Source organism: Capra hircus, chromosome 14 (genome assembly GCF_001704415.2).
Source record: "Capra hircus breed San Clemente chromosome 14, ASM170441v1, whole genome shotgun sequence".
NCBI lineage: Eukaryota > Metazoa > Chordata > Mammalia > Artiodactyla > Bovidae > Capra > Capra hircus.
Window position 1 is genome coordinate 60,868,778 of NC_030821.1, and position 15,193 is coordinate 60,883,970.

At 45.8% G+C, this 15,193-nt stretch overlaps 1 protein-coding gene across 2 annotated transcripts in view; it reads left to right on the forward strand.

The window, feature by feature from the left end:
* Positions 1 to 15,193, forward strand: part of ST18 (ST18, C2H2C-type zinc finger) — a 90,784-nt gene that overhangs the window by 54,502 nt on the left and 21,089 nt on the right. For both annotated transcript variants that reach the window (XM_018058515.1, XM_018058516.1), the window contains exon 12: positions 9,012 to 9,257. In XM_018058515.1, the coding sequence (XP_017914004.1) occupies positions 9,012 to 9,257 (246 nt within the window). The remainder of the gene's footprint in view (positions 1 to 9,011; positions 9,258 to 15,193) is intronic.

Consider the following 15,193-nt stretch of genomic DNA (forward strand, 5'->3'; position numbering starts at 1 on the left):
GCCCAAATTCAAATCCAGAACTAAATTCTAGGAAGTTTCTGAAGATCCCCATCTTTCTGAAGCTCACAAAATTAATCACCTTTCTCTAATAACCTCTCCTCTCCAACTAACAAGGAGAAGTAGACATCTGTGTTTAGGATGTCTTCTTTGTGTGTTGGCTTTTGAGGAGGGAGTCATGATGCTCCAGAGTAACAGTGATGGGGGTGCCAGAACTGGCCGCAGGCAGCTAGAGCCAGTAACGTCTGTCTACACGGAAGGCTGTTAAAAGAAATTGTTTTCCTACCTAGCTGGCAGAAGCCAGCTGACAGAGCATGCCCAGGCTGGTTTGGAGAAGAGTGAAAGTGTTAGTCACTCAGTTGTGTCCAACTCTTTGCAACCCCATGGACTGTAGCCTGCCAGGCTCCTCTGTCCATGGGATTCTTCAGGCAAGACTACTTGAATGGGTAGCCATTCCTTTCTCCAGGGAATCTTCCAGACCTTGGGATCAAACTTGGGTCTCCCGCATTGCAGGCCAATTCTTTACCGTCTGAGCCACCAAAGAAGTGGTGATTAGAGAAGCGAGTTCCCCTTGCTCTGGGTGGAAGATGCCCCGGTTAAACTCTAACCCAGACTCACTGAGCACAGGCATTCGCTCCCCTTTCCCTTTAAGCTCAACCCGTCCCGGTGCAGTCAGCTGCTCACCTGTGTGCGTGCCAGGCCTTCAGGAGAGCAGGGCGCACAGTGGCATGGAGCATTTGACAGAAGAATCAGAATTAGCTTCTGGACAGGTCTGAGCCAAGTAAACCCCAGGAAGAGTTGGTGGCCAAAAACCACTCAAAAACCATTTTAAACAAATGAGTTCCTTAAACAAAGAAAAACACATTGCCTCAAATATATAAAGAAAATTTCAATTTCTCCAGAAATCACAGTCAAAGATTATTTACATAAATGAATGATTTTGGGTTCTTTAGAATGTAACTTTGGTTATTCTTAAACCCATTTTTAAAAACCTGAACGCATTTCTTCTTTTTAAAGGGATATTCTAATGTGCAGCTCATTGGAGTGATACTAAACTGTCTTCCTTCTTATTTGCCTTATTGTCAGTTTAGGCTGTCCTGTAAGAATAAAGGGGCTTCCCTGGTGACTCAGCAGTAAAAAAATCCACCTGTAATGCATGAGACATGGGTTTGATCCCTAGGTCAGGAAGATCTCCTGGAGGAGGGCATAGCAACCCACTCCAGTAATCTTGCCTGTAGAATCCCATGGACAGAGGAGCCTGGTGGGCTACAGTCCATGGGGTCTTAAAGAGTCAGACATGACTATAGCAACTGAGCACACACGCACACGTAAAAAAAAGTGCCAGTATTATAATGGTTAAAGCTACTTAAATTTGCTTGTGTGAATGGTTGTAGGGTGAAGGCTCTACGTGGATAGATACAGTTTGGTTCCTTCGAATTTCTGCCTTTTACCTTTGTATTCTCCACGTTCTATCAATTGCTGAAGCCAAGCAGTGAATCCAACAAAGATGACAGGAACCCCCCAAATGTCCAAGCCCCAAAACTGTCAGCCACACCTTAACTGCAGGAGCCCAGCCATGGATGAGACCATAAGAGTGGAAGGGGCAGAAAGTGCGGCAGTCGGTTTTCAGAGAATCTGCGATGCTGGCAGTTAGTTTTCAAACCCTTTTTCCCATGAACATTGTCTCGTCGGACATCGTGGGTGGTAAACAGGATCAGTGTGGCCCCCTGCACTGCCGCCTGGTGCCACTCTCCTCCAGGCCTGCATTTGCACACAACTGTAACGATCTGCAGAATTCCATCCTGGTTGGATTCTATTTTCCGACCTTAAAAGAGAACCTCATACATTCCTGAAACCACAAAAAGTAATTATTATAGAAAAAAAAAAAAGAGAGAGAGAGAGAAAGCCAAAGTAATTAACCCTGAAATATGGGCTCCAATCCAGCAGTGCCCTGTGCTGGCCGTTTCTGTTGTCTGCAATGCCCTCTGCTCCGTGCCCTTTTTTCATGTAGGATTAAATGTAAACAATCTTGCTCCACACTGAAAACTAGCCTGATTCTCTCTCCACCAGGATGCAGGGCTTCCTCCATGGTGGGTGTTTGGTGTGTTTGTTTTTGCTGATCAGAATCCAGAGACCTCTTGAGTTCCTAGCTCGGAAAACAAGATATAGAAATACACAACTTTCCCCCATTCTCGACTTCTGGAGCTGAGCATAAGAGCATTGTTGATGGACTAGAGAGATTCTGGCAGGAGGATTCAGCTGTCCCAAATGGAGAGTCTGTAGGTGCTCTGCCCAACAGAGTAGAGTCCCTCAGAGACCCTGCCTTCAAGGAGCTTAAGGTCAAAGAAGGACGAAAAAAGTGGTCAGTGCAGGAGGAGAGCAAGGTCTTCAGAGGGGCCTTTCCTGAGGTCCAGGGGAGGTGTGGGTGACTCTGTAGGGAATTTGACCAGAACTTTGACAAAGGATTGATTTTCTTCTGCCTCCATCTGGTCCTTTCCTTCCCCCAGTGAGCTTCTCAGAAGTCATTTAAAGAGCCTGAGAGGAGAACAAGTTACGAATCTTGCATGTGGGCATGACTTTGTTAAAATCAAGCCAAAGGACATTGACCTTGAGACTGCCTTTATACCCACTCATCAGGGCTAATACAAATTCTTTCAAGCTATGTTCAAAGTCATAACTCACCCCAAGTTTGCCAGGATAACTGAATTCATGATATACAAAATCCCTACTCTTGTGTAAGAAAAGACGGCAGAGGCAAACCTCAGGGAGGCAAGAGACCCTCTTCCAAAAACAATGAAGCACGTTATGAACATTCTGAAGTGTTCTCCTTCACGAGTTTCTCAACCTGAGTGTCTGCTTACCCCACATGCCTCCTTCACCGCCCAGCCCTGGGTGGAGGTGCCAGGGCAAATGCTGTCAGTTGCTGCCTGAGCTCACATCCACTACATCCTAAAAGTAGATCTTAGAAAGAATTGCTCCTGTTAAAATCCAGTCCAGCACTTACACAGCATGTCCACACTGCCTAAATCACCTGTGGGTGTTTTAAGTATCTCTTTAAGAAATCAAGTCAGAGAAAAATTAGTAATAGCAATACCGAGTGGAGATCACTGTGGTTACAGACACGTCTGTTTGAAGAATGAGCCACAGTGTGATCCTGGAACTGTCCTTGGTCCTGAGATTTGTAGCCTGTGCTTCATTTCCATGTGGAATTCCTGTGAGTTTGCAAAACATAGATGGACCACAGCTTCAGACATTCCCCCTTGAGTCTGGAGATGGTGCTCCTGAGATGAGCACAGGGCTGAGGACAACCAGGCAGCAGGAGGAGTGAGCAGCAGGGGTATGGGGAGTCCGCTCCATCCTCCTTCCTCCCCACCCTCCTCCTCCTCCCTCGTCAGCAGAGGTAGGAACAGGCACACAGTCTATCTTTATCCCAATCGCTGCCGCTTGCCAAGTGTTCTGTTGTTTGTTTTGGTGTTTTCCCCACCTGTTTAGACAAAGTGGCATATGCACAGTGTGCCTTAAAAGAAAACAAAAAATTGACACTTGCTTGAAATGTTTAAAGTTCAAAGTCTGTTTTGTACTTGAACAAGGCCGAGAAACAGCACGCTATCCCATCGTCGCTCCTGCTGCCTTCTCTCAGAAATAGCCCGGCGGCTCTGGGGATGGTTAGAATCCAAAATCAGCCTTTTTCAGTAACTTTAATGTGAAGTCAGATGCTGCTGCACAATGTGAGTGAACTGCTCTGAGGGACTGTAGTCAGGATCTCAGAGAACCAGCGATATGTGTGGGGAAACCACTGCTTTGCTTCTGTGTAGAACAGCATGGCGAGAGCTCTTAGAGTCCAAAAACCCAATCAAATTATGATTATTATCAGTTGTGTTGTTTACTGAATACCTACTATGTGTCATGCACTATAAATGAGCCCTCTGCCCATAATGTACCGCGTGCTTAGTCACTCAGTCATGTCTGACTCTGTGTGACTCCATGGATTGTAGCCTGCCAGGCTCCTCTGTCCATGGGATTCTCCAGGCAAGAATACTGGAGTGGGTTGCCAAGCCCTTCTCCAAGGGATCTTCCCAACCCAGGGATCGAACCCAGGTCTCCTGCATTGCAGGCAGATTCTTTACCATCTGAGCCACCAGGGAAGTCCAAGAATACTTGAATGGCATCTCATTTTGCAGATGAAGAAAGTAGTGCAGAGATATTAAATAATGCCCCCTAAATGGTGCAGCTACGACTGTTGGAGATAAAACTTGAATTCATGCCTAACTTTTGATCTCCTTGATGAATTTATCATTCTCTGGTATACAAACTGCTGGTCTACCAAGAGTTTTCACTATGACTTCAAGTGTCAGACAAAGATTTAGGGAAAAAGATTATAAATTTAGCTTCCCTGGTGGCTCAGGTGGTAAAGGATCTGCCTGCAATGCAGGAGACCCAGGTTCAATCCTTGGGTCGGGAAGATCCCCTGGAGGAGGGAATGGCAACCCACTCCAGTACTCTTGCCTGGACAATTCCATGGGCAGAGGCACCTGGTGAGCTATAGTCCATGAGGTTATAGAGATTCAGCCATGACTGAGTGACTGACACACCAACACTTTACTTTTATACCTTCTATCAGTCACTTACTTCTCTTCTGAATTCCATCACAGGATTTCTATTAGTATATCTCATGAATCATACTCTTAATAGTATTAATATTAATATTCAATTGCTATTTAGTAAGAATAAGATGTTTTCAGTTCATTTATTTTATTAATTTATTCATTTGATTTTTTGAGGTATGTGTGATCTTAGTTCCTTGACCAGGGACCAAACCCATATCCTCTGTAGAAGAAGCACAGAGTTTTAACCACTGGACCACCAGGAAGTCCCCATTTGTTTATTGTTAGTACCTTGCCTACCCTTTTTTGAGGATCAGTTCAGTTCAGTTCATTTCAGTTGCTCAATCATGTCCGACTCTTTGTGACCCTATGAATTGCAGCATGCCAGGCCTCCCTGTCTATCACCAACTCCCGGAGTTCACTCAAACTCAAGTCCATCGAGTCAGTGATGCCATCCAGCCATCTCATCCTCTGTCGTCCCCTTCTCCTCCTGCCCCCAATTCCTCTCAGCATCAGAATCTTTTCCAATGAGTCAACTCTTCGCATAAGGTGGCCAAAGTACTGGAGTTTCAGCTTTAGCATCATTCCTTCCAAAGAACACCCAGGACTGATCACCTTTAGGATAGACTGGTTGGATCTCCTTGCAGTCCAAGGAACTCTCAAGAGTCTTCTCCAACACCACAGTTCAGGAGCAAGAGGATTTTACTTTTTATATTAATTAGATTTTTAAACTTAATTTTTATTTTATATTATAGTTGATTTATAGTGCTGTATTAGTTTATGGTATACAGCAAACTGATTCACTTGTACATACACATGTATCCATTCTTTTTCAGGTTCTTTTCCCATATAGATTATTACAGATTATTGAGTAGAGTGCCCTGTGCTATAAATAACTTGGTATTAACATACACACACTTGTCCTCTGGAACATGTTTTCAAAGTAGGCAGGGTATTGTTACCAAGGACCTTCTGTATAGCACAGTGAACTGTATTCAATACCCTGCCTACTTTGAAAACATGTTTCAGAGGACTTCCAATATGAAGATGTTTCCACAGAAAAACCCCCTGAATCGGGAACAGAAGAGCCTTAGTGGAGAGATGCAGCAGAAACCCGTCAGCAGACCTCCACCGCTTGCATTCGTCTTAGCCCTGTCACAAAACAAGGAGGTGGTTCAGCCTCTCCTTATTAACAATGGAAAATACGCCAAATAAGGAAAACAAGGCCGTCATATTCTACCAGTGCCTTGGAAGTTAATGCTTTTCATAATCAGAACATTTAAAGTAAAATTACAGTTTTGTCTTTTATTTACTTTGTCACCATCTTTGAATGTAAGGTCGTTTTTTTTTAATTTTTGAAACAATATAATATTATCATTTTCCTGGGAAATATTCAAGGAAAAGAGCCCTTAGCCTATCCTCACAAGAATTTCTGTGTTTTCCCTTTTATTCTTCTTCAGAAAACGATTTTCTTCCTATTTTCCCTAGTTGTAAGTATAGCCAGAATTCCAGGTTGCCTCCTGCTTTCAGTGACAGAAGTCTTTTCCCTGTCGAAACAAAGTCCTTGAAATTATCATTTTACTGATCACATAACGTGCCAGTTAATAGGTGCAGTGTTATATTGTCCCTCTGCTGGCAGACATCTGAGTCACTACTGATTTTATAGGATAGATAAGGCTTATCATAGATAATCACCTCAACTTTCAGCTGAATAAAAATTTATAATTTATATATAAATTATATAAACTAAAATAATAATTTGTAGTCTATTTCACTAAAAGTGTCCTATATGTGTCAAATAAGCTTCTTGAATGCAATGACACTAGATTTTTCCATTTTCTTTTGCCCTAAATGTAATGGCTTGAAAATGTTATGTGCTTTCTCGATCCTTTTGAAAATCAACACACATCACAGGAAATATCTCTAACTCAGAAGTGGCTGAATTACATGGTTACTGATGTTGCTCCCAAGTTGGAGAGTATATGAGCAGTGTTACACCAGGCTCAAGAAGCTTAAAATTCAAATAATTAAAATAAGAACTAAGCCCTTTGAGAAAGGAGCATCTTAGGAGTCAGACTGGGGGTCCCTGTCTGGTGGGGCTGTCCTCTTCCCCTCCTATGGACTCTCCCACGACCACCAACCCCTCCTCATCGCCCTGCCATGTGGAGTTTCAAGCACAGAGAGAAATGATGTCTATTGATACTGCTCTGAATGAAATCCATGCAGTAAACGTGTGATCCACCCATCCATGGGCAGAAAGGGGCCCTTCTCTGGTGCTGTGTGTAATTGTCGAGTGCATCTGTGAGCTCACTTAAAGCCCATCTGTACCCACATGGCCGCCTGCTACCCCCCTCCCCTTCCCCAGCACAGTCAGGTGCTCAGAGCAGCCGGCTGGGGCGCGGGGCACAGAAAACCACCTCTTTCAAACATTAGGAATGATTTTTTTTTTTCAATCAACCCATGATTACTCAAGATGTAGAACCACCACAACTTTGAGAATCTCTGTTGTTTTTTTTTTTTTTCTCTCTCATTTACTCATTGGAAGTTTTCTTTTTCCTGTAGAAACTAAAATATATATTAGTGTTGTCTTGGAATAGTTGGTATTTTTTTTTTTAGCAAGCTCGAATCTGCACTATTTATGGGTTTTGCACTATAAAATGCTGCAGCCCAGTCACGTGGCTCCTTTTTCCTAAGCCATCTGTCACAGAGGTCTGGAATTTTATGTGAACGTTGGTTGTGCAGTCTTAACCCAAGTTTTTTATTTTTTTATGAAAAAAAATGTCAGCAACTACAATATTTAGCATTTTACTTTACATTGGCCATTAAACTTGATTGCTATAGCTCTGTTTCATTGCTATAGTTACATATCAGCGTTGAAGCCAAAAGTTGTTTTGATATGCTTGTGGCAGACTGCATTGTATCATGGAGAGAGTGTGCAGCACAGATATGGTTAATATCTTGGATTTTTGTAACTAAGGTTTATTAATGCTGGTATAAAAACGTATTTGATATTATACAGATGGCATAAGATGTGGTGGTTACTAAGTTATTATCCTGGATAAGCTCTACTGTGAAATTCAGGGCTTAAAACTATCACAGGAGATTAAACTATTTACTAAAAGGGACAGAAAGACAGGACAAAAGCATCTTAGTACAAATACATTAGAAGTGTATTTACCTCCCATAGATACCGTAAAGCATCTTTACCTGAGAGACTGAGAACAAAAACTTTGCAGGTAAAACAAGCAGACAGAAGAGATGCTTTTATTTTTTAATTCAGCAACAGTACAGTGGATCTCATCTCAGTGGGAATGTTGGGGAGGGGGTAAGGGCAGAGCGTAATTGGGGGGTTAAAATAAACCCCTGGGAAGTAACTGTTAGGGATCTTAGGAACATATTCAGGGAACTCTCCTGCTTTTCCAGACAAAAGAAACAGGGGAGAGACATTGTCTAGAAGTTAATTGTGAATTGACGGACGGCAATGAGAACCCAGGGAAGGTATTCCTTTGACCCACTTAGGAGGGTAACAAGCTCGCTCTCTGAGCATCCTGGGAGTTACTGTCTGGCAGTGTTCACGATTCAGGATCGTGCACACCATCCTCGGGCACGTGACTTGCAGAAGGGCCAGGATGCATGGGGACCTTGTTGGCACTTGAACCTTAAAAACAAAACGAAGCCTAGCCAAGGTCTCCCGAGGAGAAATGTTGTGAGGCAGAATTAAAGTCTCATACTGAGTATCTGGAAAATAATCACCTTTATTCTGGAGTTTTCAATGTAGAACTTAACCTCCTACCCCCACCCTTGTCATGCTGCCAGCTGCCACTTCACGGCCCCGAGGGGGAACCAGGCGGGCACTGCCCACCTCCCCAGCCCGCCCCCCATGAGTTAACCAAGCTTTTCTGGTTCAAGTCACCCAGGGTAAAATGTCACTGTCACAGTAATCTAATATGGTTCTAATATTTCCCAATAAAAATTCTCTCCCAGCTGGTTGTTTTTTGCATGGTTTTCATGTTGGGAGGGGGATAGTGTGTCTCTTTATTAACTCCAGTGTTAATGCTTTAAAGGATGAATTGGGAGTGATAATTCTGCAAACTAGAAAGGAAGATTTAAAGCTAAACTTAAAAAGAAAAGATAAAATACGTTTAGCCAGTACATTTAGTATTTGGACCATCTTACTTATATTCAGGCTTACATTGCTTAAACCCAGAAACACGAAACTCCCTAATGGGGCTGCCCTGAAAAGTCTGCCTAAGAATTGAACATTAACCAAAGCGAATCAGAAAGCGAGATTTAAAATCAGATATACTTCCATAAAAGCTTGCATTTAAAATGATCCCTTAAAAGCCCCACATGGCCAGGCTACCACTGCAAACTGCTTACATGGTATTTTTTGTTTCCTGTTATACACAGGGGCCTGAGATAGAAGTGGATGAGAATGGCACATTGGACTTAAGCATGAAAAAAGCTCGAATCCTGGACAAAGCTGCACCCCTAACTTCCACTAACCCTTCTGTTCCAACTGCTTCCTCTTCCCCGTTCAAAACCAGCAGCCTTCTGGTTAACGCAGCCTTCTACCAGGCCCTGTGTGACCACGAGGGCTGGGACACGCCCATCAACTATAGCAAAGCCCACGGGAAGACGGAGGAGGAGAAAGAGGTACTGTTCCAGTGTCGGTCAATAAGTTGGAGACAGAGCGTGATCGGAGAGCGTGGTTCACTTATTCCTCCTGCACCATTTCTCACCATCTTATTTAGATAACACGTAATTCTGTAGCTGGTTTTTTATTTTGGTAAAGCAATGATTTTAAATTTCAGGAGGTATTTACAAATGAATTCAACATTTCCCACCCCTTGCCTAAAATGAGATGTCATTAGAGTCTGTCATATCACCGTTAAGGGCTGGGTTGTGTATGCTGAGAGGTGGTGTCATCTATCCTGGGGACACAGCAGCCTATGAGCCATGAGCCCATGCGTCGCTGCACCAGAGGCTAGAACACGAGAGCAAATCTGTACAGGGATGCTTCTTGTCAAATTCTCTTCCGTGGTTTTACGGAGGGATGGTGTAGGCATCCCTCCATGCAGAGGTGTAGTCCAGGGACTGATCTTGGCTACTGGGTGTCCCAGCTGTGGCAACCCCAGACTTGTGGGCTGGGTTATCCCTGGAGGTGGTGTCACCCTGGAAGTCAGATGTTGTGCAGGAAGCCATCAGCTTCCTCTCATGGCTGGAGCCCCTCGGGGTGGGTCTGATGAGCCCTGACTCAGTGTCATTCCAAAGAGTTCATGGCCACATCCTCCACTGGTTAGCCTCTGGGTCACGGCGCATGTGACCCCAGCCTTCCTGCAAGTGATTTTGTCTGTCCTAGGGAAGTGCTTGGTGTTTGCCAGCTGACACATTTGAAGAACTGAAGTAGACATTTGGAAGTAAGCATTATTCCCCTTTTTCAGATTTTTGAAGCTCAGAGACTTTGGAGGGAGGCTAATTTAATTTTAGCATACACTTTATTTTTTATTGAAGTATAATTGGTTTACAATATCATATAAGTTCAAGAGTACAGCACAGTGCTTCAGATACACATACACATACACATACACATACACATACACATACATATACGCATACACATACATATACATATACACATACACATACACATACACATATATATACGCATACACATACATATACACATACACATACACATACATATACACATACACATATATATACGCATACACATACATATACATATACACATACACATACACATACATATACACATACACATATATATACACATACATATACACATACACATACACATACATATACATATACACATACACATACACATACATATACGCATACACATACGTATACATATACACATACACATACACATACACATACATATATATACGCATACACATACATATACATATACACATACACATACATATATGCATACACATACATATACGCATACACATACATATACATATACACATACACATACACATACACATACATATACACATACACATACATATACACATACACATACACATATACATATACACATACACATACACATACATATACGCATACACATACATATACACATACACATACATATACACATACACATACACATACATATACACATACACATACATATACATATACAGATACACATACATATACACATACATATACATATACATATATATGGGCTTCCCAGGTGGCTCAGATGGTAAAAAATCTCCCTGCAATGTAGGAGACTGGGGTTCGATCCCTGGGTCGGGAAGATCCCCTGGAGGAGGAAATGGCAACCCGCTCCAGTATTCTTGCTTGGGAAATCCCATGGGTAGAGGAGCTTGGTGAGTTACAGCCCATGGGGTCACAAAGAGTCGGACACGACTGAGCGACTAACACTACTCACTCTACATATATATGTGCATGTGTGTGTGTATTCTTTTTCAGATTCTTTTCCCTTACAGATTATTACATAATACTGAGTATAGTTCCCTGTGTGACTTAAGCATCTTGCTTAACATCTCTGGGCATGAGTCAGTGTCAGTGGCAGTGATCACAAAATTGGAGTGTTTTCTGTTCCCCTGCTGTCCTTCCCCCCACCCTCCCCCTCCACACTTTCATTGGAATCCCCATGTCCAGTAAGACTGGCCCTGAGGATGTAGGACACCCATCTGGTAGGAGAACCAACCTGTAGCCAAGCTCCTGGGTGAGTGAGCAGTTGAGCAGGCATGCAGAATAGCTGGACCGGGGGTGGCCTGAAGGAGCCCCCAGGACCCAAGGCAGGTCTGCGTCTCCGTCACCACCAGCCACACCTTCCCAGGAGGGCAGGGATCTCCCACGGCAGCAGGTTCCAATTAGATTCTGCCATGTGGGGCTTAATCACTGTCCTTTCTTTGGCTTTTAAAAGTTCACCCACGTATTTAGGGATGGTTTGAGTTAATCTATCATAACACTACTTTAGAAAAACTGTCTTAAATCATACACAGTCAACTTTAATGTAAAACAGACCCTGCAAAATATAAGAAGCTGGTTTGCCTCGGGTGGTGATCGAGAATTGGTGAACATGTGTCTCTGTCCTCCTCCGCATTCCCTGGTCAGCTTGTGCAAAGTCCCCAAGGTTACACCTTGTTTATGTCATTGCCGTATAATCCAGAAATATGCCTACATTCACACTTGCCATCACTCCACACTAGGGTCTGAAGTGGAGATGAGGTGGTGGGGGTGGATCCTTTGGAAGCACAGCCCAGATGAGAGCAAGGATGGTGATTCTTCTGGGTCAGGGACACCCCCAGTCCAGGAGAACCCCCTATTGCCAACCAGTCTCCTGCCTAAACCACTCCCAAATGAGGGCACCTAATCCCAGCTATGAGACCTGGAGGTGGGGTCCAGTCAAAAATGTGTGGCATGGAGGACAGTCCCTTACAGAGTGACCGTTAGTACATCCTTGTTCTTGGGCAAGTCTGCTGGGACAAAACCCCCCACGTTGGAGAGGCTTGGTGCCATGTGCTGGAGGCTTGGACTTTCTCTTCCTCACCCTTGCAACCCCACTGTATACCAGCCAAGGTCACTGTTCACCCCAAGTCTCTTTTCTGCTTGCCCAGAGTCAGACATCCGGTCCAGTCTTCACCAGTAACAAAGCAAAGTTCTTTGTTTTGCTCCCTTTCAGAGTCTTTGTGTCATTTGACATAGGTTCTGATGGCTCAGTGGTAAAGAACCTGCCTGCCAACGCAAAGGACGCAAGAAATGCGGGTTTGATCCCTGGGTCAGGAAGATCTCTTGGAGGAGGAAATGACGACCCTCTCCAGTATTCTTGTCTGGAAAATCCCTGGAAATGGACAGAGGAGCCTGGCAAGCTACAGCCTATGGGGTTGCAAGAGTTGGACATGACTTAGCTGTAAACCACCACCAGAATTTCTATAGCAATGTCTGCAGGGTACCCCTTATATTCTGGGGCACTCCTGCCACTTGGGGGTTGAGTAGGTACCTTGGGGACCTCCTTGGCTGTGTGTACTTCTTATCACTCAGCAGAAAGTGAAGTCTCATAACAAATATTCTCTCTTTAGAAACATGTGAGGAGTCATCTGGGCAGCTTTGTGGATTCGGCTGGGGCCCATTCCTATCTAATGCTGATGGAGCTGATGTCCCAGCGCAGTCATGGGGAAGATGGATCATTTCTATTAGACCTCTGCTCTTTTCAGAGCGGCTTACTCCCTTCAGGTCTGCTAGTGCAGGCTCACTGCTACAGCTTGCAACCTAAGTTATCTGACATCTGGGCTTCCCAGGTGGAGCTAGTGGCAAAGAACCCACCTGCCAATGCAGGAGACGTAAGAGACATGGGTGAGATCCCTGGGTTGGGACGATGCCCTGGAGAAGGAAATGGCAACCCACTCCAGTATTCTTGCCTGTAGAATCCCATGGACAGAGGAGCCTGGCCAGCTACAGTCCCTGGGGTCGCAAAGAGTCAGACATGACTGAAGTGACTTAGCACACAGCACACATCTGGCATCTGGGATTGACAAGCTACTGGAAGTTCAATGTTATAACAAGAACAAAGACGACTTTGGAGATCCTGAGTTCCTGGAGTCCTAGAGCTTGTGCTAGGTTTGAGTTGACAAGGTAGTTTTTAAGCTCAGTGCCTATTGTCAGGGTCTGAGCGTGGGTGGTTCACTGCTGAGCACTATCCCCACAGGACACACACAAAAGTGCTTCTGAATCCCTGTAAGCCCTGGGACAGGAGCCCTGGGACGGTTCCTTACCCCTGCTCTTTGTTCCTGAGTCCATGCCAAGGTGATTTGCATGTGTGAAATAAAGAGAGTATTTTTCACATTCTGTTCTGAATCCTAGAATGAAAAACGTGATGCTCAATAGTTACTATTTTGTAGAAATCGATGGCAGTCAATGTCCTCGTTGCGAAGGTAGCGGAGGGTGGCCACACTGAGTCAGAATAAGGATGATGGCTCTTTCTCTACAGTGTCTCACTGTCCTGACTAATCTGAAGAGCAGGATTCTTACCAAAGTTTCTAGAGAAGGAAATTGAAGCCAGATGGAGTGAACTTGCTGTTCTGTGGTCATATAGAAATTTAGTAATGGGCCTGGGTGTCAGGACCAGGTGCCATCTCAGGATGGCAGGACCAGAGTTCTGAGCCCGGGAGCAGAACATGGCCAGGGACCACGCAAACCAGGGACGGATGGTCCTGGCTGTGCTTCCCGGGAGCTCTGCCGAAATGCTGCTCAGGGTCCCAGGGCGCTTTGTGAACCTGGGCTGCTCTCAACTCCACGCACTCCACACACCCTCACACCCCACACCCCACACAGCCCCAAACCCCACATACCCCCCACACAGCCCTGCACCCTGCACCCCACACCCCATACACCCACACAGCCCGTGGCCCACATACCCCACACACTCCACACACCCCGCACACCCCCACACCCCACACAGCCCCAAACCCCACATACCCCCCCCACACAGCCCCTGCCACCCTGCACCCCACACCCCATACACCCACACAGCCCGTGGCCCACATACCCCACCACACTCCACACACCCCGCACACCCCCACACCCACACAGCCCCAAACCCCACATACCCCCCACACACCCCTGCACCCTGCACCCCACACCCCATACACCCACACACCCCGTGGCCCACACACCCCACACACTCCACACACCCCGCACACCCCTATACCCTACACCTCACACACTCACATCCCACACACTCCACACACCCTCACACCCCACACCCACACACCCCATACACTCCACACCCCCTCACACACCCTCACACCCCCCTCACACCCCATACACCCAAACACCCCATACCCCACACACCCCTACACCCTGTACCCCACACCCCGTACACCCACACACCCCATGGCCCACACACCCCACACACTCCACACACCCCGCACATCCCTACACCCTACACCCCACACACTCACATCCGACACACTCCACACACCCTCACACCCCACACCCACACAGCCCCAAACCCCACATACCCTCACACACCCCTACACCCCACACCCCACACCCTGTACACCCACACACCACATACCCCACATACCCCACACACTCCACACACCCCACACACTCCTACACCCCACACCCTACACACTCACATCCCACACACTCCACATACCCTCACACCCCACACTCACACACCCCATATACTCCACACCCCCTCACACACCCTCACACCCTACACCAACACAGTCCCAAACCCCACATACCCCCACACAACCCACACACCCCTACACTCCACACCCCATACACCCACACACCCCATACCCCATATAACCCACATACCCCACACACTCCACACACCCTGCACACCCCTACACCCTACACCCCACACACTCCACACACCCTCACACCCCATACCCACACAGCCCCAAACCCCACATACCCCCACACAGCCCACACACCCCTACACCCCACACCCTGTATACACTCCACACACACCTACAACCACAGCCCACACACTCCACACCCCCTCACACACCCTTACACCCCACACCCACACAGCCCCATACCCCACATATCCCCTCACACCC